Raw genomic sequence first — 22,003 nt, 5'->3', positions numbered from 1 at the left:
AGGCGATCTTGGCGTCGAGAACTACTTTTTCCACCGATCAATTTCTTGAGTTGGAAGTTTCATTCCTCTTTTCTAGGTTTTCTTGAATATGTAATCATGTAGATAAATATGTCTTTGCATGAGATGGGAAGCTCTCTTTCTTGATTTCTAGCTCAATTTAGGTTCTAAGGTTGGTTTTCTATCACCAATCGGTGATTTGTAGGTTTTTCTTGAATTTCCTTGCGGTACAAGCATCTGTCGGGGTTTTGTTGAGCCATGCAGATTTCTTTGAGGTAAGGGAAGTTAAATTATTGTTTTAATTTAGTGGTTTAGTGAATATGCATGAAAATTCTACGATTATTGTATTGATATAACTAAATTTAGGTTGTTGAGTAAATGATATTGTGTGAACTTTGATTGTTATAAATGTACATTTATGGATTGTGATGAGAAACTTAATTCGATGATGTTTGACCTGCTTTTGGGTGAAATAGAGGTTAAAAATATGTATTAAGGTTGATTGGTTATGAATAGAGTCACATTGTAGTGGCTTAGAGTAAGTTTTGAGGAAGTGGAGTAGTGAAAATGAGAATTTGAGGTTAGATGCTCAATGGGTCTGTTGGAATAGCTTTGGTAAGTCAAAAGTGACTTGTTTGAGTCCCTAAACTGTTTAAAAATGTGTTAAAAATGGTAGAACAGGAATTGGGTCCATATGTTGATGATTTGTAAGTTCTAAAAAGTGAATTGCTTAGGAAACACTTTAGAATGATGGTAGTAAGGTTTAGAAACCCTTGTTCAAGTCTAATTAGGTATATAACATAATTTAAGAGGATTATAAGTTGGGAAAAGTCTTTGGAATTGGTAAATTTTGAGTATGTTGGCGAAATCTGCAGATTTGTGCTGCAGATTATGCAGACTAGCTAAGCGAGTGGAGTCGCTCAACGAGTGGTTGTGAAGGTTGACTCACTGTTTGATGATTCACATAGCGAGAAGGTGTGTCGAGCGAGTGGTTGAGGTCTGGGAGCACGATTAATTTTATTCGATCAGCAAATGGGTTCACTCAGCTAGTGAGTTGGGGGTCTGGACCACTATCTGGATTTTTGAACAACGAGTTGGGTCACTAAGCAAGAGGTTAGGGTGTGGTACCACTGGGAGTTGTATTCGCTCAGCAAACTGAGTCGCTGAGCAAGTGGTTTGGAGGTTGGGGTTATTGTAAGTGGATTCGCACAATGAACTAGGTCGCTGTGCGAAAGAAGTCTATGGTCGCTCAGTGAGTATGTGCGCTTATCGATTGGTTCAGGTTTTTGGTTTACTCTTTCTTCTTTATTTTAGATTGATGTGAGTGGTGTTTTGATTCAAGTAAGAATGATGTAGGAGAAATTCTTGTGAATAGATTTTTCTTTTATTTGAATTATGATTAGTGAATGTAACTCCATGACTCAGGATGAGATTTCATGATAGTATTTTGGTTGATGATGTTGATGTTGTTATATGAATGTATGGAGCCTAGAAATGGTAAGTCTATTCCAACACTCTAATGATCATTCATTCTCAAGTAGAGAGAAATGATACATATGGTGAGAGTAGCAAAAGGTTCTTATCTATAGGCTTTGAGTTTAGCCATAGGCATTGAATATGGACTAACCTTGTATGGTGTTGGAGAGTGTCAGCAGAACCATAAAAGTGCACAAACTACCTTTAATTCAACATTCATACCTGATCCAGATGAGTCGTGTTGAATATGAGATGTATGGAATGATTTGGTGTACATTATATTCTTTTGAATTAGAGTTGATTTTGTTAAATAATTATATAAATATGAATATTTCTTGTTTATCTAGCTTGCCCTTCTCATTGTTGTTTTAATTGTATGATCGTCATTGGGTGAGCAGAGGGCGAGAAGATGTTTGTGGAGCAAGCCTTAGAGAAGGAACCAACAGATGTGTAGTTCATTAGATAGTTAGGTGTATATAGTTTTTGGTTTATCTAGTTGTATATAAAATTTTAAATTTATAGTTGTGTTTGGATAACTTATAATTTATACTATAACTGTTATATCTTATCATGTTTGTGATGACTCTTTTATATAGTGGTCTACTATATTTTTGGGACGTTACATTATTAATTTTACAAAAATAAGAGTTAATGTGTTATATATTGTTGTTCAGTTAAAAGATTATATGATCATTAGTTATTCTTCATGGAAAATAGTTATTTTTGGGTTAAGAGGGGATGAATTTTATATTTTATTAAATAATAAAAATATTTTAATTAAATGAAAATTAAAAGAATATAAAAAAAATTTACCGAAAATAATAATAAAATGATATCTCTTTTTAAATAATAGTATAAATATCAATGTTTTTCTTCTATATAGCATTTATTAATAATTCAGTATTTTTTGTGAAATTGAACATTCACCTATGAAGTTTCAACTTTGAAACTTATCTATATGAAAATATTAAGAATACAGGCTTCATTGAAATGGTGAACTAGGTTTTAGGTTTTTCAGGAAATGTATTAATATTTTTATTATTCAATAATACTGTTATGATATTTCTTATTCATTATTATACTTTTAAAATAAAAATTGAGGGATTCGCTATTTATTTCTGGGCCACATAATGAAAGCCTTTAGTGACCATAAAAGGGATTTCTTTTTGCACCACAAACAAACCCTAAGTTCAATTCGGGTTATGATATGGGCCTCTAAAACCCTCTCGGATCCCTGTGGATTGCCGAGGGAAAAACGTTCTTCAGCTTCAGAACACGAGTTTCGTATTCTAATAACTCTGAACAGTTCAAACATCAAACACCTTGTCCGCACGCAAAAACTTGGAACCAGAAAGCGAATCGAAGATGCAGAGACTCAAAGCTCTGCTACCGCAAACAAGGGCCTCACTTCGCACTATCTATTCTTACCATCGAGCTTTCTCTGCTCAACCAAATTACGCAGAGCGTGACGATGACGATTCTCAGGAGCAGGTTACATGACTCACATTTCTCGCGTGCGCTTTCTCTGTGTTTTTTTTTTCTCTTTGCGTTTTTGTCTTTCAATTTATCACGTCGTTGTTTGATTTCAGATTCTAGTCGAAGGAAGAGCAAAATCACGAGCAGCTATTCTCAACAGGCCTGCTTCGCTGAACTCGCTCAATGCGTCCATGGTACGGCATCGTTTTTCCTTTTTCTTTCCATGTTTTGAGTACGTTCGTCTAAGGTAAAGGCTTAGTCGTTTTCATTTCGCAGGTTGGTCGATTGAAGAGGTTGTATGATTCGTGGGAAGAGAACTCTGACATTGGATTTGTTTTGATGAAGGTATCACTGTTGTTTTCACGCCACTAAGTTACCATTGAACTAAACGAGATAATGATATTGTAATTCATAATTATTTTCTCTTTACTATGTTTATGGATATTGGTCATTCTGTTGAATTTTAGTTTCTATATTGAATGCTTTGAAGGGTAGTGGCAGAGCTTTCTGTTCTGGTGCAGATGTTCTTAGGTTGTATCACACACTCAATGAAGGTGAGTAGTGTATTAATATTTTATTAATTAATTAGCAAGTATATTGTGTTTTTAGTTTCATTACTTTAATTTCTAAGCACCCTCAATGTAAAAACTTTTACTCTGGTAATCAATCAGAAGTGATGTTAGGTATGAATTTTGATGTAATGATTATTAAAGTCAACCAAATTATCAAGCATCAGAATTTGTTATGATAATGTTGCACTGCCACTGCATAAACTGTTTTCTCTATTTCATTCAATCTTTCAACTGGATACATCAAGTTCATTTAAATAAGTTTTCACTTTTTTTGAGTAATTTATCTGATTACTGTTTGTGACTTTACTTATGTTTTAGAGACTGTAGTTTTACTGACAAGCACATTACCATTTGAGTAATTTCTATATAAAAAAGTTGTTTTAGTAGCTTTCTAAAATCTACTTTGTATATATGGTTATGTTTTAGCCTGCTCGTAGTTTTGATAAAGAAAATATGACTTAATAAGTCGATTTGGTTATTTTTCTGGAGTGGAGGCGTAATGTATGTTTTTATATTTAAGCATCATGTCCTTGTGTGATAATATGAATGGTTGCTTGTTACTTATTGTCTTCATCGAAGTGATGTTTTTTCTTTAATATCTACACCTTCCACCTGTCTGTGTGTGTGTTTAGTTAGATGACGCCAAGGGACTAGATCACTCTTCTATGCTAATGGCCTCTGTATCTCAAGTCTTTTCATTTTCGTCTTTGCTGCCTGGCTGTATCTTGTCCTCCTATCCGTTTTAATTTTTTTTGTTTTCATTTTTGTTGAAATGTAATGTTTTTTATTATTATTAATGTTTATGTAGGGGAACTTTCTATTAGGTTTTTCTAGGAGCTTCCTAACCTTTGGTATTCTGAACTACTGTCCCCTATAAATACAGTAGTATGTTGTATCATAAGATTAAGTGAAATAAAACAATTTTAGCTATTCTAAACTCTTTAAGTATTTTAATAATATTTATTTACTGAAAAAAAAAAGTATTATTTCAACATAGGACTCCTGAATCACATTCAGACTGAGTTCTATTGCAAGGTGGTGATAAAAGGTTCATGTGCTTTGGTTGATTGACCCAAATTTTGGTAAAAAATAAATATTGCTGAGATACTCTTATAGTAATGAATTGTGATCAGATGGGTTGCACAGATTAAGACAGTCATGTCATGTTAGTATCATGATCTGTAATTAGTCTTGGTCACTTTTAATTTTCAGTTGCTTTTTCATCAAAGGTGCATTTTTCATTTGTGAGTGATGACCTTTTTAATTTTGTAATGAGCAGGAAATGCTGACGAAGCTGAACAGTTTTTCAAAACATTATATTCATTTGTATATCTTCAAGGGACTTATCTTAAACCACATGTAAGTTTTGAATCATTGCTGAAAGTGTTTTATTTGAGATATTGAGTATTGTGGTTTGAGGAATTGATATATACCTAACATAATTCTTTTTTGCTTATGTTCTTCTCTTTCCGGTGGACCAATATTGATAATACTAGGCATGGTTGTTAAGCTACAGCGTTAACTTGTAAACTTCTCGAGGTTATGAGTTTACAAGTTGACTGCTGCTAATTGGGGTGAAGCAGTGGTGAAATTGTCTCTTGGTGAACTTGGATAAACCTGGTGGGAATGCTCAAACTCACTCAAAGCTGAGTTGGCGTCTGCCTCCATTTCAATTTAAAAGCCAATTGACATTGATCTTCTGGTCTCTTACATGACTAGAATTCACTTTTAGATCTCATCTCTTACATCCTCTCTTTACATGTTTCCTACCCCTCAAATTGATGAAACCAAGGTCTGACATTTTCTGTTGTCAGCTCTCTCACATCACGCAATCTACAATTTTTCCCTTTCTATTCCCCTCTCTGTCCCTCCCTCGATTCATTTGTGAAGCTTACTGAATTAGGCTTCCTTATCCCGTTGCAAAACTTTAGAGGCGTAAATACCTATTGAAAATTTCCAAATAGTGTAGAGACTAACCAATAGTCAATTTTAAAGCAAATAAATTTAACCTTAATTCAAATAAATTTAAATTAAATTTAGCCTTTAATAAATTTTCCATAAATAAATTTATGGTACCTGCATCGTCAGCATGAGTGAATTTCTATAGCAATGGCACAAATGCAATCTGTTACTGGAAATACAGGGCTATGAAAAAGAGAAGATTTAGTACGAGTCGAGTTGAAATTTTATTCATGGTTGAACCAAATCCTTCTGTAAATTGAAAATAAGATGAAGTATTAAACACACCCATTTATATGAATTTAAAGCAACTAGCTAGATGATTAGGCTAGTACGTTTTCTCATCCATTCATTATGTATGTGAATATTGTCATATACTGTATGGTTATGGATAGTATCACAGCATAATGAATAACAATATATGTCTTTTCTATACGATGAATTTTGAGTGTGTTTCTTTGATACCTTAATGATGATTTTGTTGGCATTTATGTAGGTTGCCATTTTGGATGGAATAACAATGGGATGTGGATCTGGAATTTCTCTACCAGGGATGTTTCGTGTTGTAACAGATAAAACGGTATGTGATTTCTTCATTAGCTCATTCACTCAATGAATTGTTTTATATTTGCAATAAGTGCATGCAGCTGAACCTTTTTCTGCTTAATCTTCTCAGTTTTTTTCTCACCCAGAGGCTCAAATAGGTTTCCACCCAGATGCAGGAGCTTCTTATATTTTGTCTCGGCTACCTGGCTACTTGGGTAATGTACATTTTGCATGCTATTAGAGCTGGACTCCTGTGTAACAGTTTTGATGTGCATTTTACTGATAGATCTAGTTTTTTTAAAAGACATAGTTTTTTTAAAATGCATTACTATGTCATTTAAAAAAACTGGAATAGAAATCATGAACTAATCCTCAATAAGTTAACTACACAAAGTTGAAGAGAAATGTCTGTAGAAAGTATTTTCTGTGGAAGATAATTTTCATTTTGTCTTAAAAAACCCAATTCCTTTCTTGAAAATGGTTGTTAAACTTTTAATGTTTCTGCATTCTGTTTCCTTAGGTTTAGATCTGGTCCAGAAATTGGACAAAATGATTGCTTTATTGCCGAAAACTTCCCTCATTAGTATCGACAGGATACAGAATCAGTGATATAAGTTGATTTTTTGCTTTGGAATTTTTATATTTCCAATACTAAAGTATTTTGAGAGTTCAAATTTCAGGATAAAATATATTTTTCTTATTTTATTTAACTAGATACACCAACTTTTTTCATAAGGAAGAATATTTGATGTGGCACTTATATAGTATTATCTGTGCAAATTTGTCACAGAATGTTTAGACGGATGTTATTATGAACACATTATTATTGCTTTCATATTCTTTGTTACTTTTATTGATCACAGAATGTTCAGACGGATGTTCAGACTATTGATCACACTATTTTTTCTTTTCAAAGCGAAATGATTTTTTTTTGTTGCAAATATTTAGTGAATGAAAAATCTTATCTTCTCTAGACTTTATGGGCTTAAGATTCCATTAGTCTCAGCAACCCAACCCCCTGCATAGCTCGAATTGGCTTTACTAAAGATATTTCCTACTGAATATTTATACAACCATTTTCTTTCAAGAGCATTGGAATATTCTTGATTTAACTATTGTTTTAAACTTGCTCTAATAGTCTTTGCTGTAAACCAGAAAATGGTTCCAAGAAATTTATTTATTTTATACTATGTTATACAGGGGAATACTTAGCCCTTACTGGAGATAAGCTTAATGGTGTTGAAATGATTGCCTGCGGCCTTGCTACTCATTATTCATTAAATGCAGTATGTTTTTCTCTGTTCATGTGTTTCTTTGTTCTACTTTTTGACCTACTTTTGCTTTGCTTACCTTATTTGTGTTGTCCTGACAGAGGCTTCCTTTGCTTGAAGAACAACTCGGTAAACTAATCACAGATAAACCTTCTGTTGTTGAGGCATCCCTTGCACAGTATGGTGATATTGTTTACCCAGATAAGGGCAGTGTCCTTCACAGGTAGTGTTGCACAAGCTTGTCCTTATTTCTTTTTAGGGTTTATGACTTTTAGGTATTTATTTTTTTGGGAGGGGGTCATGAATATAATATCTCAGTTTTGCTCCTATCAATCCAGAAACTTCTGTTTAAATAATTGCTAAAGTCAACCATCATAAATCATAGAATTCTAAACATTTTAATTTGAACTAATTTTCTGTTTCTGAGTGTTTCTTTCTTTCTTGACACAGGATTGATACTATCGACAGATGTTTCAGTCACGACACTGTGGAGGAAATTATTGAAGCTCTGGTAAGAATCGTATTAAATCTCTATATTATGTTTGGTGAGTCCAGAGAGAGTTGAACTTCAAAAAACGTAACATCTTGTGGTCACTGTATATATATATACTCACATACATGAATGATCTGGGGAAAAATTAGTCTCTTAAGCTTTTTTTCTTTTTTTTTTCATTCTCAAGTATCTGTTTTTTGCTTTTCTGTTTCCTGGCAAAATTTCCTTTATCAAACTTGTATTTTAGGCCGAGCACTGTACAGATTAAATCTATCGTATAAAGTTTATGATTTTGATTAATTACCATAAAAAATGTGACCAATTATTTGTATAATAACTATTATTTATATAATAATTCAACATACAGTGTGTGACAATAAAGTATTGGAAGTGAACGTTTAAAATTATATCATGATTGAGCATATAAGACAATTAAATATGAAAAGTGAACATAAAAAATGAGACTGAGAAGCACCCAACTGGGGGAACTGACCCACTTAAAAGCTAGCTGTTAAGGTGATAGAACCAACCCCTTAAATATTCTACTGGGTATCTCATTAAATGTAGGATTTACTCAAACCCGTCATAACACTGCCTCTGAGAATTCACATCTCACTCAGTGACTTGCTCCTGACACTTCATTCAACTTTCTCATTGGTCAAAATCCTTTCCATGACAGAACATTCTAGCTCTAGTACCAATTGATAAACATTGACACGCTCGGGAATCCACCCATAAATTCTTGCTTTTAAGAGAGGGGAGGGGGAGAACCGGACTCACGAGGAATATTCAGATTGGTACTCTATCACAAACACTTCATTCAACTTTCTTATTGGTCAAAATCCTTTCCGTGACAGAAAATACTAGCTCTTTTTTTTATTATCAGCACGAAATACTAGCTCTAATGCCAATTGATAAGCATCGACACACTTGGAGAATCCACCCTTAAAATTTTGCTTTAAGAGGGAGGGGGAGAGAACCTAACTCGCGAGAAATATTCAGATTGATGCTCTATCACAAACACTAAGTGTTCCATGCTATTCATTCTAGGACTTAGGTGCTGGAAAAGATAACAAATGAAACTAACTAATACTTCAAGGCCGAAAAATATGTTATTATCCCTAGGCTTAACTTTTCCCATACATTGTGTACTCAAAGTGAGATAATAAAAATATCTTCCACTAAAATTATTGTGGGAATACAAAATTACTAATCTACCAATATGGTGGCTAAACACTCTTTTGTTTCTCACTCAAAAAGAATTATCTCTCATGAAGTGAGGTTCTCTTTCTCTCAAAACTTTCCTGTTTTGGTTTCTAAAAAGTTATACCAAAATGAATAAAAACATTAGCTTTTATAGCCAGCCTTCCTTATTTATGGCTGTATTTAAATAGACTAGTTTTTGTTTTTCTCCCTCCTCTGTTGTTTTCTTACAAAATCTCTTGCACTCTATTTCCTTTTACTTATTATTCATTTCCTTATATTTCTCGTCACCACTAGTGAAGGAAACCCATCCTCTCCACCTCCTAATTAAGGTGGAGGGCTCTAGTAGTCCTGCTGCATTTCTGCAAAATTCATACTAGTCCTTTGGTAAGGACTTGGTCATCATAGCTGTACTATTATCATTAGTATGGATCTTTTCAAGTTGCTGTTGCTTCGCTTAGATTTAATTTTGTCACATACGCAGTGATACCGCACATCAAAATGTTTTGATCTTAAGAAAACTTGAATTTTTGCTCAAATGAATTGCACGTACACTGTTGCAATTACACAAATATACTCTTGTTCTGCTCCAACTGATGCAGGTATCACTTCGTTTGTAACATTTAACCTTTTTCAAAATTCTAGTTTTGTCGTTCCATCATCAGGGCTAGAATGCAGAAGAGCTGCAAGACTATTACATTGCTCAACATAAATCAGGAAGGGGAGGTCAATGGGTTTTCTTCTTTAAAGATGAGGAGATATATTAGTAAAAGAATAGATAGCACATAAAACGAAGAAAACTAGTCCTTTTCAAATTAGGAAAGAATGTAGGCTATAGAAAGCAAATATTTTTATTCATTTTGATATACGATTGTAGAAACTAACATTAGGAGAGTTTAGCCACCTTATTGGCGATATTATTATTGTGTTCCCATTGTATTGTAAGTGGAAGATATTTATTTCTTGTCTCAATACAATTACATAGTGTGGGAAAGTTAGATGTAGGGATAATATATCATTTTTTGGCGTTGTATTAAGAGGTTTCATTTGTTTTCCTTTCCAACATTAGGAACCTCATAACACCCAAATCCCTCTGAGAGACAAATGAAATACGTATTTTGAAAATGCAAACATTTCTTCACCAGAATAATTTTTTAAACAGTACAAATTGACCAATCTTGAACTAAAATGACAGGGTTTTCAAATCTTTTATGTAGCGTAGAATAACATACAACTAAATTCATTTAAAAGATCTTAGCTGTTGACTTCACCAACTTAATTAAGATGCACACTTTTAACTTGAGAAATATTGTTAGAATTTGGAATGTGCAAAATGACAATATTTAATCGTGCTCACCCTTCAACACTTTGTCCAATCTCACAGAATTAACATCTCAAATCAATATCCTTCCCCTGTCTGGAACCCATAGAGGTTGTGACTGTTATAAAATCTGACGAAAAACACAAACAAAGTGGACTTCCTATGGCGTGTATGTTCAATGTCCTTCAGAATTTATCTGTGGTAGATTATGCAAATTTCCTAAGATACAACAGGATCTCCAGTTAAAGGTACTCGGAACACCAAGGCAACATAAAAAGTACAGGCAACATATAAGCATTTTGTGTTGTTACATAACGAAATTTCAGTATTGATTATATCTTGATCCACAATCCATGTGGAGATAGAACAACTCCATAGTATCTGTTTTTATCTTCTACCCCCTCCCTGTCCTCAAAATAGTGATTTTGGAAGAAGGAACCTTATTCAAACTTTTTCAAGGAGGAATGAGGCTTCCTTAACCCAAAAGAAATTTAAAACAACAGGCAGAAAAGTAGGCAGTTAACTGAACATTTCCTATTTCGTTAAAAGAAAGAGGTGATGAATTTGTTGATGTTTTCCATCATCTGGTGGTTAATTGCATTGCTTTTTGATAGTTTGCTTTACCTTTTCAAAATGGAATGTTATTCTGCCAGGAGAAAGAGGCTGTCGAGTCTTATGACAATTGGTGCTCGACTACTCTAAGGAGAATAAGAGAAGCCTCCCCATTGAGTTTAAAAGTTATCTTACGATCTGTGAGTTTACATTTCCCTTGCATGCTTATTTCCCTTTCAAGGTCTTTGTCTTCTACATTTACTTTCTTCTCTACTTAATCTAGATACGTGAAGGTAGATTTGAAACTCTCGATAAATGTCTCGTACGTGAGTACCGTATGTCCATACGTGGAATTTCTAAGAATGTCTCGTCCGATTTCTTTGAGGTAATGATTTCTCTGTATCTTTTCTGTAAACAATTTTATTTTCTTTTTTATTTTACTTTACTCATTCTTTATGCAGGGTGTTCGAGCAAGAATGGTTGATAAAGATTTTGCACCAAAGGTATATATCTATTTTGTCTTAAGCGTATGTTAAATACCTTTTGTGGGAACTTATATGAAGCATTTCATTCCAAAATTGCAGTGGGATCCACCTAGTTTAAAAGAAATATCAGAGGACGTGGTTGAATACTATTTCTCTCCATTAGAGTCTGAACTAGTGCTGCCGACGGCTTTGAGAGAACCTTACATGTGAAACTACCATGCCTCTAAGCAATGCTCCTCACTAACAAGGTAAGGGTAACGCAAATAAATTATAATTTTGTGCTTAAGCTTCATTGGAAATATTTCACATATGTTTGTTGTATTGGTATAAAAATGTGGAACCCACACTTGTATATTTGGTGGCGAGGGGTGGTTGAATTACTACTACCGGTCTTTCGTGAAAATGTACGCCATCTAATTTTCACTGTTTGCACTTAAGCATAAGCTAATCTAAAAGTCTAGTCCATGAGTCTCAAGGCTTTTGAGTGCCGAATAAAATAATTCTTTTATTCCATATGCGAGGGCAAGGGAAATGAGTGTGGTCTGGATTGATCCAGTGGGCTAGTGAAAAATTGGGCCAGTTCGGTCCGGCCTATCCAAAATGGGCAAAAAGAAATGATTTTGGCCCATTTTTGCTTTTGTCTTGATTTATATATATATATATATATATATATAAATTTCAAATTTTGAAAAGTAAAATAAAATACATTTTGTAAAACGAGCACAAGGAAATTTATTTTAGATTTTTACATGTATTATAAATTTTAACCCGTGTACATTTTTAGTAATGCATTTTAAAATTATAGTAATTATTTTAAAAATAGGTGTGTCCATGAGTAGGCTCGGTGTGAGTACCTTTAAGCCACAGCTAAAACGGTTCATGTAGAAAATGATCTGTGTCAATTTAGGTTATTATTCTTTTAATCTAGCCTAGTTTATGTTACAGGTTTTCGGATGAGACCTATTTTTGTCATATTGTCTTGCCGTGGCTCAATTTTAAATGAAAGCACTAATTGTTGTCTTAAGCAAAGTGGAAAATCTAATCCGAAAGTCAAACGTTTAGTCCATTGGGCAGGAGAATTTAGGCTCAAGCATCACATCAAGTAGATGTTCATCCTACTTGAAGTGGGGACTCCTAACAGTCTCCTGTGGAATTGTCAACTTGTTATTATCCCTAAATAGAAGTGGTCACTAGAAGGATTAAAATTTTATATATGCACGCTTAATGCTAACTGTAGGAGGCGTGTAAACATCTTTTTTAAGATTATATGCATTTTTAAATTGATTTTTACATCTTTTCGTAAGTCAGCAGTGATTTATCTATCTACTGTAGATTAGTTTATAAACAATTCCGGACGAAGAGGCGTTGATGCAGTCGACAAATGCACCATGGACTGTCTGCTTCGACCAAACTTTCGCCATCAACGGTTCTTGTCTGATGAACTTCCCAATGTTCGAAATATCGTTGTCCTTGGATGTGTAGTCTAATGTTGGCTCCATAATATAAGTGAAAGGATCGTATATGCTTCTTTCGTTGTTTAACTCCCATTTCAGTTTTATTGAAATCCCAGCTATATGAAAACCTTAATCAGGGGGTTCGGTCATACAATGGAACTATACTAGTTTAAAGCGAGCCATGACATGGCAGAGAAGACAATGTCAATTGTCTGGAATTTGTTTGAGTGAATATCTCAAAGTGCTTGTTTTATTAGAGCGTACATTGGAAGATATTTTTTATCAAGTTTATAAAAATGATTTATTATGAACCCTTTTTACTGATTGCTCACGTTGGCACCCGATGCTTTTTCTAATAGATGAGTGACGCCTGCTTTTATGTCTCATTTTTTGACTTTTTTTTTTGTTTGGTAGTTATAGTTGTAGAAAACAACACATGTTGACCGTAATTATCAATTTTTAGAAAACTACACATTGAGTTCTTGTCCTTCATAGAATGCCCCGGGAAGAAAAAGGAGAAATACACCTTTAATCGGTTGTTGGACTGCACGATACCTGATGATTTTTAAATACACCTTTTCCATAATGGTTATACTTTCTTTGGAAAACTGTTAGCAGCCATGTGTTCTTTGCTCTCTTTGTCTAAACATGTCATTTGCGCATTATAAGCATAAAGTTTCTTTGATTCCCCTTATGTTCATAAAGTTAATCCTCTCATTACATTATTCAAAAGAGGAAATAAAATTAAATGTTTCAGAAGATCAACAGTTTAGCCTAAATTTATTATCTTAAATTTTATATTATTAATTCACTTTTATTTTAGTTTTAAATAAATAAAATAAATATATTAGACTTTTAGTAGAAAAAATTTGTATGATTTTAATAATTATTTTTATAATGGAATATAGTTTTCGCTAAATTTGATCACATTAAAATTAAAATTTATTCTTTTATTGAATTTCGACAAATGACGGTTGGGTGGGATATAGATGAATTTCAAAAATAAAATTCAACCCGACCATTTTTATTTCTGCGAGTCCAACTTAATTCACCTAAAAAGACATTAACATGATTTAATTCATTTTTTTTTCAAATAACTCTTACATGTTAAGAAGAATACTGTATATCGTGAAAAACATGCTATCATGCACACAACTCAATTTCAAGTTTTAATTATTATGCATTGAAGTATTCTAATAACAATGGTAAAAAAGACCAAGACAAGGGTTGATATTCTAGTTTTGAAAATATATTTTCTCAAGTCAACAATTCTATTACTTAAGAAATGTTTAATAATTTCATGTATTATAATAAAATTAATATAATAAGACAAACAAAGTATATTCACTTAAATAGGTTGACCAGTTAGGCTTAAAAGATTAGTTAAATAGCCTAAGATAGACCTGAGTTTTTAACCAAATAGATTTTTATGAAAGTCTAAGCCTAGTTTACTTCTTCAAAAAGTATGCTCTGGTTTACAACTAGCGAGTCACAGAGCCTATAACTTATCTTCATCTCTAAACACAAATGGAATCAATCAAATCTCAGGATTTCTAATAACTTTCTGTCAGTCATATGGAAAGTGCTAAAACTGAAATAACATTTCTTTCTGAATCAAGAGTTGCATGAAATTGGTAAGGATCACTTCATTAAGAGCTTACTTAATCAATGGAACAATATCATATTAATCTTTTGTTCTTCTAAACTCTAACTTGATTCAAATGCCTTCAGTCTACACGGCGCAAGAGGTACTCAACCTGAACCTCTTTGGTGAGAGGTATCACCCAATTTTTGTACAAACGAGAAGCCACTGTTGGATCAAACTTACTTTTTCCATTGCCATCATTATCACTGTCAAGACTTACTTCCTGACCAAACACTGTGGCCTTCTTTTCAACCCTCTTCCTCACTGTCTCTTCAACGCTCGTAAATGTCAACAATTTCATCAAACCTTCTCTATCCTGCAAAAATTAACACTCAATGGTATAAGGGGTGTGTTCAAGTTTTCACATTGATAATCAGTATAACCAAATTGAAGGGTGTAAATGAAAAACAACCCCTGTTATGCAGTTTTGTGGAATTGAGTAGGCCAAAACTCAAATTATAAAATTACCATAAAATAGATGCATGAATGATGGAAATCATGGAACTAAATGAGCCAAGCCAAGCCAACCATATATATATATACCTTTGCTCGAATTAAAGGCTCGTAGTCTTGAGGAGCATCCCGGAATTTCACCTCAGCCACAAACTTTCCATAGTGAATCCTTCTTGAGATAGCCTGCAAATATTTTATAGAATGAATTGTCAGATTCACTACTCAGTTAGGACACTAGCAAATTCTCAAGTTTGGATAAACTTGTTAATGAGCACTTGTAAATTAAAATGAACTTGTGTAATATGCAGAAACAATTTCATTTAACTTTTCTCAAAACTGCTTTTTGCATAATTGTGTGATTGCATTTGTGTTTCTAATGCATGTTTCTTTCTGTTTTCACGTCCAAATCAGGAAAAGACACATAATCTACCCTTTGTAGCTTATGTCACCGACAACAAACATGTTATCTAAACATGGCCAAAGTACATGCACGAAACAATAGTTGAGTTGAGATTGCTTTCTACAATAATTAAACTGTAAAGATTGTTCTACATGAATTCATTCATAAACATGCTCCTAAAAAGCATAAAAGCGAATATTACCTGCAGTAATGAAAGATCAGCAGCAGCAGTTTGCGCATAATTGCCATCATCACCCGAAGTAGCAAGCAATGGAAGTAAATCTCGCAAATACATTTTCCAGACGGACTTGTTTATGTTAATTGAAGCAGCTCCAGGATGCAAAAACTAAAGATGGAATTAAGTTAACGGAGAGACCCTTTACCATTCAAATTTCATGAATTATGAAAATTGGAAAATGGTATCACATGACTGAATTACCTGTGAGAAGGGGTAGGATGGCACACTTGATGGTGGTAAATTTTCAGGGAAGAAGGGGTTTTCTTCAGGGTTTGTGTATCTCCCAGCCTGCAATTCACTCTATTATTTTAGACCTAACATTCTTTCAAATTCAAATAACAGAATACGAAAAATAAGAACAACTCATGCTGATGCCTAGCAGAGATTTATTACACTTATGATGGTCATAATAACTCATATAACAGAAGCAGAAAATTCTACAGATGGCTCTCATCTTGACATAGCATGCTACTAGGAATGTTTTGTCTGAGAATTTTGGTGTTCTAAGTAATGTTCAACATCAGTCTTTAACTCTCTATCTTGATGCTAAATTCTTATGCTTGGTTATACGGTTCCACATCTGAGATGTGATTTTTTATGTTTATTTACAAGCTAATAGTTATAACTTCCAAATACTGATTTCTCAACCAGTTATCAAACACTTTGATTTCATTGTCGGGCTGGAAAGCTACTCTTCAACCACTTATTTAAGCGCTATCGCAACATATTTTAGTGATACCTTTTAACATCCATTTGCAAACACTTACAATCTCAAGAAAAAAGAATATGCTAAATTCATTGAAAGAAAAGCACATGCCATCCATTGAGATGCACAATCACTGTCATAATACCATTATAACGACATAATCTGCCAACCCAACACAAAACAAGACAACAAGACAACAAAACAAACAAGCTAAGAATAAGGCAATAGCAGCAAATAGTACCTTAGCTTGAACGTCCTCAGTATTTTTAACAACAAACTCCACCAATGAGCCATAAAAGCCAGGGATTTGAGCATACTTCTCATCATAGGTATGAGAATTGGAAGGAAACTTGGCTCTCTCAATAAGACCATAAACGATGGTATCCTCTTGCCTAATCAAATCCTCCCTCACCGAAGCCAGCGTGTACACATTCTCTTCTGCTTTCGCCATTCTGCATCTCACACCACATATTGTCAGCACAAGAATCACCAATGAAAACCGATGCATCATTTCATCAACCCAAGAGGTTGAAATCGAAACACCTAAAACCGATGACACCAAGATTATGATTCTGATTCTGATTCTGATATGAAACAAATCATGATTGTGCTGACATTATATAGCACGAGGAGACACCAATATAATTAATACAATAACTCACAAGTCAAATTCAGCGCCACCCATTTGATCATATGACTCAGAATTTCATATCACATATCCAACAATATCCACGAACATGTCTTACATCCGAAACCAAAAAGACAGATTGTACATTGTAGACAAAGTCAAATGGTGGAAAAAGAAACGTACCTTGGAATTAAGGTGCTGGAAATGAAGTGGGGTTGTGGGAATTTAAATTGGAGTTGAATTAGAGACCCCTTTTGAGGTTTATACTTTATATAACAGAGAAATGAGAGAGAGGAAGATAAAGGGTGAAAGGGATTAATAAATTGGTAATGAAGGAAAGAAAAGACATTTGTGGGGGGAAAAGAAGAAAGTTGTGTGTTGGTGTTGCCATCTTCCTTCCAAGTTGGAACTTGCCACAACCTAAGACAAACGTGTGGGTCCCACATCGATGTCCCTTCTTAACCCTTAAGAATTCATGCATTCATCTGGGACCCACTTTAAAGTGTTGGATTTTTTATGGATGAAATTGTGGTTCTAGAATTCTATCAATTCCATAGGTAGTTAAAATTTAATGAATTTTAAAACGTTGACCTTTGGTAAAATCTTTTAAAATGCATCTTCAATGTAAATATCAAGTTAAAAATGTAATGAATTAAGTAGGTTTATGTAAGGACCGTGATTTTTGGGAGTAGTGGGGGACACGGTGGTCACCCACCTTTTGTCATCATAGGGGAACAATTATTGGGGGAAGGGGTCTTATTTTGGTATGCGGGATGGAGAGTTCATGGGGGAGGAACCCATTCTTCCTCACTCTAAAAAAAACTTCATCTCCAAATTCACTCGCTTCTCTCTAGAATTCCAGCACCTTGAAACATAGGAATTCAACTCTGATGCTACCATGGCCTCCGCGGAGTAGAGGGCTTCATTTCAACCGAACGTTTTCGTCGTTCCGATCGGGGCAGAGTTCTTGGCTGTAGGATGGTTGTGCTTGGAGAAAAACTAGGTAAGGGGAGTTGGATTTTCTGGATGTTGATAGTGGTTGCATGAGTAGGATGCTAGAAAATTGTGGTTGTATGTATGGTTGGACTGAAATTGATGTGTTGATTCATGTATGTAATCTTGTATGTTTTAGAATTGAAGGAAATTGGAATTTCATAGCTTTTTAGTCATTTGGAGAGGAAGTGAGATAGTGATTTTGAGTATTTGGGGTCTAGAGTGTTATTGAGCCTTGGGAACAGTTTCACCCACTGTATTGTGACTTGTTAGAACCATCAAATTGATCAAAATAGGTGTAAAGTGGTAGAATTGGATTTTGGATAACTAAGTTGTGAAAATTGGTGTTTTATGGTTGAATTTGAGTATGAATCCCTTAAGAATTGAATATGGAACGTTTATAATCAATTAGATAAGTTCAATCTAGTATAAAACATGAATTTAGGGTGTTAGAAGTTAATAAAAAGGGTTGAAAATGGTAAAACGAGGTTCTGGCCTCAAATCTGCAGAATTCTGCATTCTGCAGAATTCTCGCCCGGGCGCCCCTGTCGCGCCCAGGCGCCCCAGCCTCTGGAAATGCCGCGCCCAGCATCTCGCGCCCTGGACGTTCGTCCAATTTGCTCGACCAAGAGTTCGGCCTTTATTCTAAGTCGAGCGTTCGGTCTTTTCTTCTTTTGAGCGTTCGTCCTAAGTGTTATAGTGAGCGTTCGTCTGTTATTTTGAGCGTTCGTCCTAAGTGTTATAGTGAGTGTCCGTCTCTAAGTGTTATTTTGAGCGTTCGTCCTAAGTGTTATAGTGAGCGTTCGTCTGTTATTTTGAGCGTTCGTCCTAAGTGTTATAGTGAGCGTCCGTCTCTAAGTGTTATTTTGAGCGTTCGTCCTAAGTGTTATAGTGAGCGTTCGTCTGTTATTTTGAGCGTTCGTCCTAAGTGTTATAGTGAGCGTTCGTCTGTTATTTTGAGCGTTCGTCCTAAGTGTTATAGTGAGCGTTCGTCTGTTATTTTGAGCGTTCGTCCTAAGTGTTATAGTGAGCGTTCGTCTCTAAGTGTTATTGTGAGCGTTCGTCCTAAGTGTTATAGTGAGCGCTCGTCCTACAAGTGATTTTGAGCGTTCGTCCAAACAGTGATATAGTGAGCGTTCGTCCAAATAGTGATATAGTGAGCGTTCGTCCAAACAGTGATATAGTGAGCGTTCGTCGTAACAGTGACATAGTGAGCGTTCGTCCAAACAGTGATATATTGAGCGTTCGTCCAGTGAGCATTCGTCCAAACAGTTATCGATCCAATATTTTATTCGGTCTTAGCGTTTGGCCTAATAGGTATTCGGTGAAATGGCGTTCGACCTGTTGATAAATAGCGTTTGTCCTAAGTATCAATTTTAGCGTTCGGCCTGATAGTGTAGGATTTGATTACGTTCGTCCAAAAAGTGTACGTTCGTCTACTGGTGTTCAGTGAATAGTGCTCGTTCAAATGTATTTTACAATTAGTGTTAGATTCTAAGTTGAATGAAATTATGCGTATAATTGTTTGGAATATAGTATGTAATGTGGTGTTCGATGGTTTAGCGTTCGGTCTTAGTACTCGATTATAGCGTCCAACTGATTAGAGTTTGATCAAGTGAGACGTTCGGTAGTAGCGTTCGGCCGAAATGTGGATACTCGATTTAGCGTTCGACCTATTGAATCTCATAGTGTCTGTCCAATGAGTATAGTAGTGTTCGGCAGTCGTGTTTGATGAATGGTGTTCGACCAAATAATAGTCTACAAATGGTAATGGGTTCTAAGTTCACTTTGCTGTTGTTTGGGTTGAATTAATTGTGTACAATGTTTGATATATATATATATATATATATATATATATATATATATATATATATATATATATATATATATATATATATATATATACTCTGATGTGATTTATGTGAATGCATGTGATATAATAAAATTACTGTGATGACTGTATTTTATGATGTTAATGTGAGTTGAGGAATATGAGTATGGTATGAATCTCATGGAGAGATTATGTAATATTATGTCATTAGTGTGTATGTTGATGTTGAGGGTCCCGTAGTTGGAGGTTATCCTGATACTCTAATAACCATCCAGTCTCATGTAGAGAAGGATGAATTATGTGGTGAGAGGAGCAGGAGGTCCTGGTCTACGTTCCGGTTTGAACATAGTGAGGGGACTAACCTTGTGAATGGTATGAAGTATTTTGGAAGGGTATTTGTAAGAAAAAGTAGAAGTCATCACAAGTGCATAACCTCCCGTGACCGCTCATCAACGTATCATCCGGATGAGTGTCTAGTAGGAATTGTGGTATGATAGTATATGAGAATGTCTGACCTAAATATTATATGATGTTTTTATTGAAGTAATTATGCATGTTTTATAATTGTTGTGTTGCATGTTAGCTCACCCTTACTTGTTTGTTTGTGCCGGGAAAATTGTATTTTTGCGATGATCGTATAACGTATTTGTTATACGGGAGCAGAGGAAGAATTGTCGCATGATCTGGTATATATGAAGGAAGATTTGGAAGAACAGATTAGAGGGATTCAATAATATCTCTGCAGTCAACTATGAGCTTAAAACTTATGTATATATTTAAGTTTGAAGTTACATGGTGTTAATGTAATTGTATTATTACAATATTTTTAAATTTTGAATTTTAAAGGGAGAATTTTTGGGATGTTACAGTTTCAACTACTTCAAATTCTGAAAATTTCTTCTAAACAGCATTTGAAGTCAATTTCCATATTTGTAATTTTTCTTTCAAATAATCAATATATAAAGTAATTAAAATAACGTGTAAAGATTTGTTGAAAAATATATAATTAAAATTGTTTTAACTTGTTTTGCATTGTGATTATCTAGTTTAAAAAATTTTGTAACAACTCACTATCATATAAAATAATACAAGGAATTTAAAAAATCTTAAGAATGTTTAAGAATAAAAAGAAGATTAATGTCAATTAACAGCTTCAATGTTTACTTTTTTTTGTGTCTTATTGTGTAAAATATCATAACATCTAAAATAAAAATTATAAATTCTGTGTATATATAAAAAGAAGATTAATGTCAATTAACAGCTTCAATGTATAACTTTTGATTTGAATTGAATTTATTTAGTTTTTAAAATCAAATTCAAAATTTAATTTAATCTAATAATTTTATTTTATTTTTATATTTGTTAAATTTTTAGTTTATTTCGTTTTCAGTTTTTTCAGACATTTTAATTTTAATTTTATTTTTGGGTCGGTTTAAGAAATAAAGTACACGTTATTGTTTTGTGGTTTGAAACCTTTTGAGTGATAAAATTTTATGGAAGTTTGAATAAAATGTAAAATCAATTTTTAAAGATTATTATAAGTATAAATTCGTGGCCGAGATAAATCTGACCACACATCTTAATTTAAAATTAATTTCACCAAATTTCAAAACAAATGATCTGATTCTGCATTAAGTGCAACTCCAATCAATGATACTTAAAATAATTGTTTAACATAAATTAAGAATAGATGTAAGTAAGAATTTTCAGAAAAATAGTTACTAAAATAATTAATTATTATTGATTAAGATGACATAAAATTTCAAAACACACTGAACTTTTTAAATAGCAATCTAAAATCAGTTTATCTTATCTTAATAGATAAAATTAAGAAAACAGAAATAAATAATTGAAAAAAAAAATAGATTACTTATTATATATATAAAAAATACAAGCTATTAACTTTTATTTGAAGTAATGCTTTTTAATACGATATATTATATACAAAAATAAAATTATTTAAAAATATTCATTCTAGAAACTCGTTGACATTAGTCATACTTAAATTCAATAATTTACTTGACAAAAATCATATTCAATGCTTCTTTCTTATTTTTATTCAGGTTATAATTAGAGTTTCATTTTACAAACAATTTTTTTTATGGTAAATTTTTTTAAATAATATTATTATTTAAATTGAAGTAATTTTTATAAACAGTGATGAAAGTAATTACATTTAAAGTTTTTTTCTTTAAAAAATATTTTATAAATTCCGTTAATCAAGTGAAGTTGTTGGCAGTTATACAACTTTGTACTATTAGAAAGTCAAAAGCTGACCTAGAAATGTGGCCAATAATGTTCTGT

The 22,003-nt window shown here is 33.5% G+C and overlaps 2 protein-coding genes across 9 annotated transcripts; one reads left to right on the top strand and one right to left on the bottom strand.

Annotated features, from left to right (window-relative positions):
- The first annotated feature begins 2,701 nt into the window (after positions 1 to 2,701).
- Positions 2,702 to 20,566, top strand: LOC108336173 (3-hydroxyisobutyryl-CoA hydrolase-like protein 2, mitochondrial). 4 transcript variants are annotated; one of them, XM_052880288.1, is made up of 15 exons: positions 2,702 to 2,964; positions 3,063 to 3,143; positions 3,226 to 3,294; positions 3,440 to 3,503; positions 4,801 to 4,880; positions 5,977 to 6,060; positions 6,157 to 6,241; positions 7,227 to 7,312; positions 7,399 to 7,520; positions 7,748 to 7,808; positions 10,968 to 11,066; positions 11,150 to 11,251; positions 11,328 to 11,369; positions 11,451 to 11,599; positions 20,363 to 20,566. In XM_052880288.1, the coding sequence occupies exons 1-14, from the start codon at positions 2,839 to 2,841 to the stop codon at positions 11,559 to 11,561; spliced, it is 1,212 nt and encodes a 403-aa protein (XP_052736248.1). In that variant the 5' UTR covers positions 2,702 to 2,838; the 3' UTR covers positions 11,562 to 11,599; positions 20,363 to 20,566. The 4 variants fall into 4 exon arrangements, with proteins under 4 accessions (XP_052736248.1, XP_017427994.1, XP_017427995.1 ...); XM_017572505.2 differs by lacking the exon at positions 20,363 to 20,566 and adding an exon at positions 12,689 to 13,125; XM_017572506.2 differs by lacking the exon at positions 20,363 to 20,566 and adding an exon at positions 12,297 to 12,641.
- On the bottom strand, positions 14,427 to 17,248 carry LOC108337320 (chorismate mutase 2). Of its 5 annotated transcripts, none has more exons than XM_017573818.2 (6): positions 17,059 to 17,248; positions 16,489 to 16,790; positions 15,743 to 15,829; positions 15,506 to 15,649; positions 14,994 to 15,086; positions 14,427 to 14,766 (listed from the first exon to the last, which is right to left on the bottom strand). In XM_017573818.2, the coding sequence occupies exons 2-6, from the start codon at positions 16,756 to 16,758 to the stop codon at positions 14,533 to 14,535; spliced, it is 828 nt and encodes a 275-aa protein (XP_017429307.1). In that variant the 5' UTR covers positions 16,759 to 16,790; positions 17,059 to 17,248; the 3' UTR covers positions 14,427 to 14,532. The 5 variants fall into 5 exon arrangements, with proteins under 5 accessions (XP_017429307.1, XP_017429309.1, XP_017429308.1 ...); XM_017573820.2 differs by having other exon boundaries at positions 16,489 to 16,699; positions 17,059 to 17,244; XM_017573819.2 differs by lacking the exon at positions 17,059 to 17,248 and adding an exon at positions 16,910 to 17,043 and having other exon boundaries at positions 16,489 to 16,699.
- Positions 20,567 to 22,003: the final 1,437 nt, after the last annotated feature.

The sequence above is a fragment of the Vigna angularis genome, chromosome 7, assembly GCF_016808095.1.
Source record: "Vigna angularis cultivar LongXiaoDou No.4 chromosome 7, ASM1680809v1, whole genome shotgun sequence".
In the NCBI taxonomy this organism is placed as follows: Eukaryota; Viridiplantae; Streptophyta; class Magnoliopsida; order Fabales; family Fabaceae; genus Vigna; species Vigna angularis.
The sequence above is the reverse complement of the archived record's forward strand: the minus strand, read 5'-3'. Positions and strand labels throughout refer to the sequence as shown.

Bases quoted from the DNA above. Each gene is read 5' to 3' on its own strand.
- LOC108336173 (XM_052880288.1), top strand. From the start codon at position 2,839: ATGCAGAGACTCAAAGCTCTGCTACCGCAAACAAGGGCCTCACTTCGC. The intron at 3,144-3,225 runs GTACGGCATCGT...TTCATTTCGCAG, and splicing joins ACTCGCTCAATGCGTCCATG to GTTGGTCGATTGAAGAGGTT. The intron at 11,370-11,450 runs GTATATATCTAT...CCAAAATTGCAG, and splicing joins ATAAAGATTTTGCACCAAAG to TGGGATCCACCTAGTTTAAA.
- LOC108337320 (XM_017573817.2), bottom strand. From the start codon at position 16,940: ATGATCAAATGGGTGGCGCTGAATTTGACTT. The intron at 15,650-15,742 runs GTAATTCAGTCA...TTCCATCTTTAG, and splicing joins CATCCTACCCCTTCTCACAG to TTTTTGCATCCTGGAGCTGC. The intron at 14,767-14,993 runs GTATATATATAT...TAATTTTTGCAG, and splicing joins AGCCTTTAATTCGAGCAAAG to GATAGAGAAGGTTTGATGAA.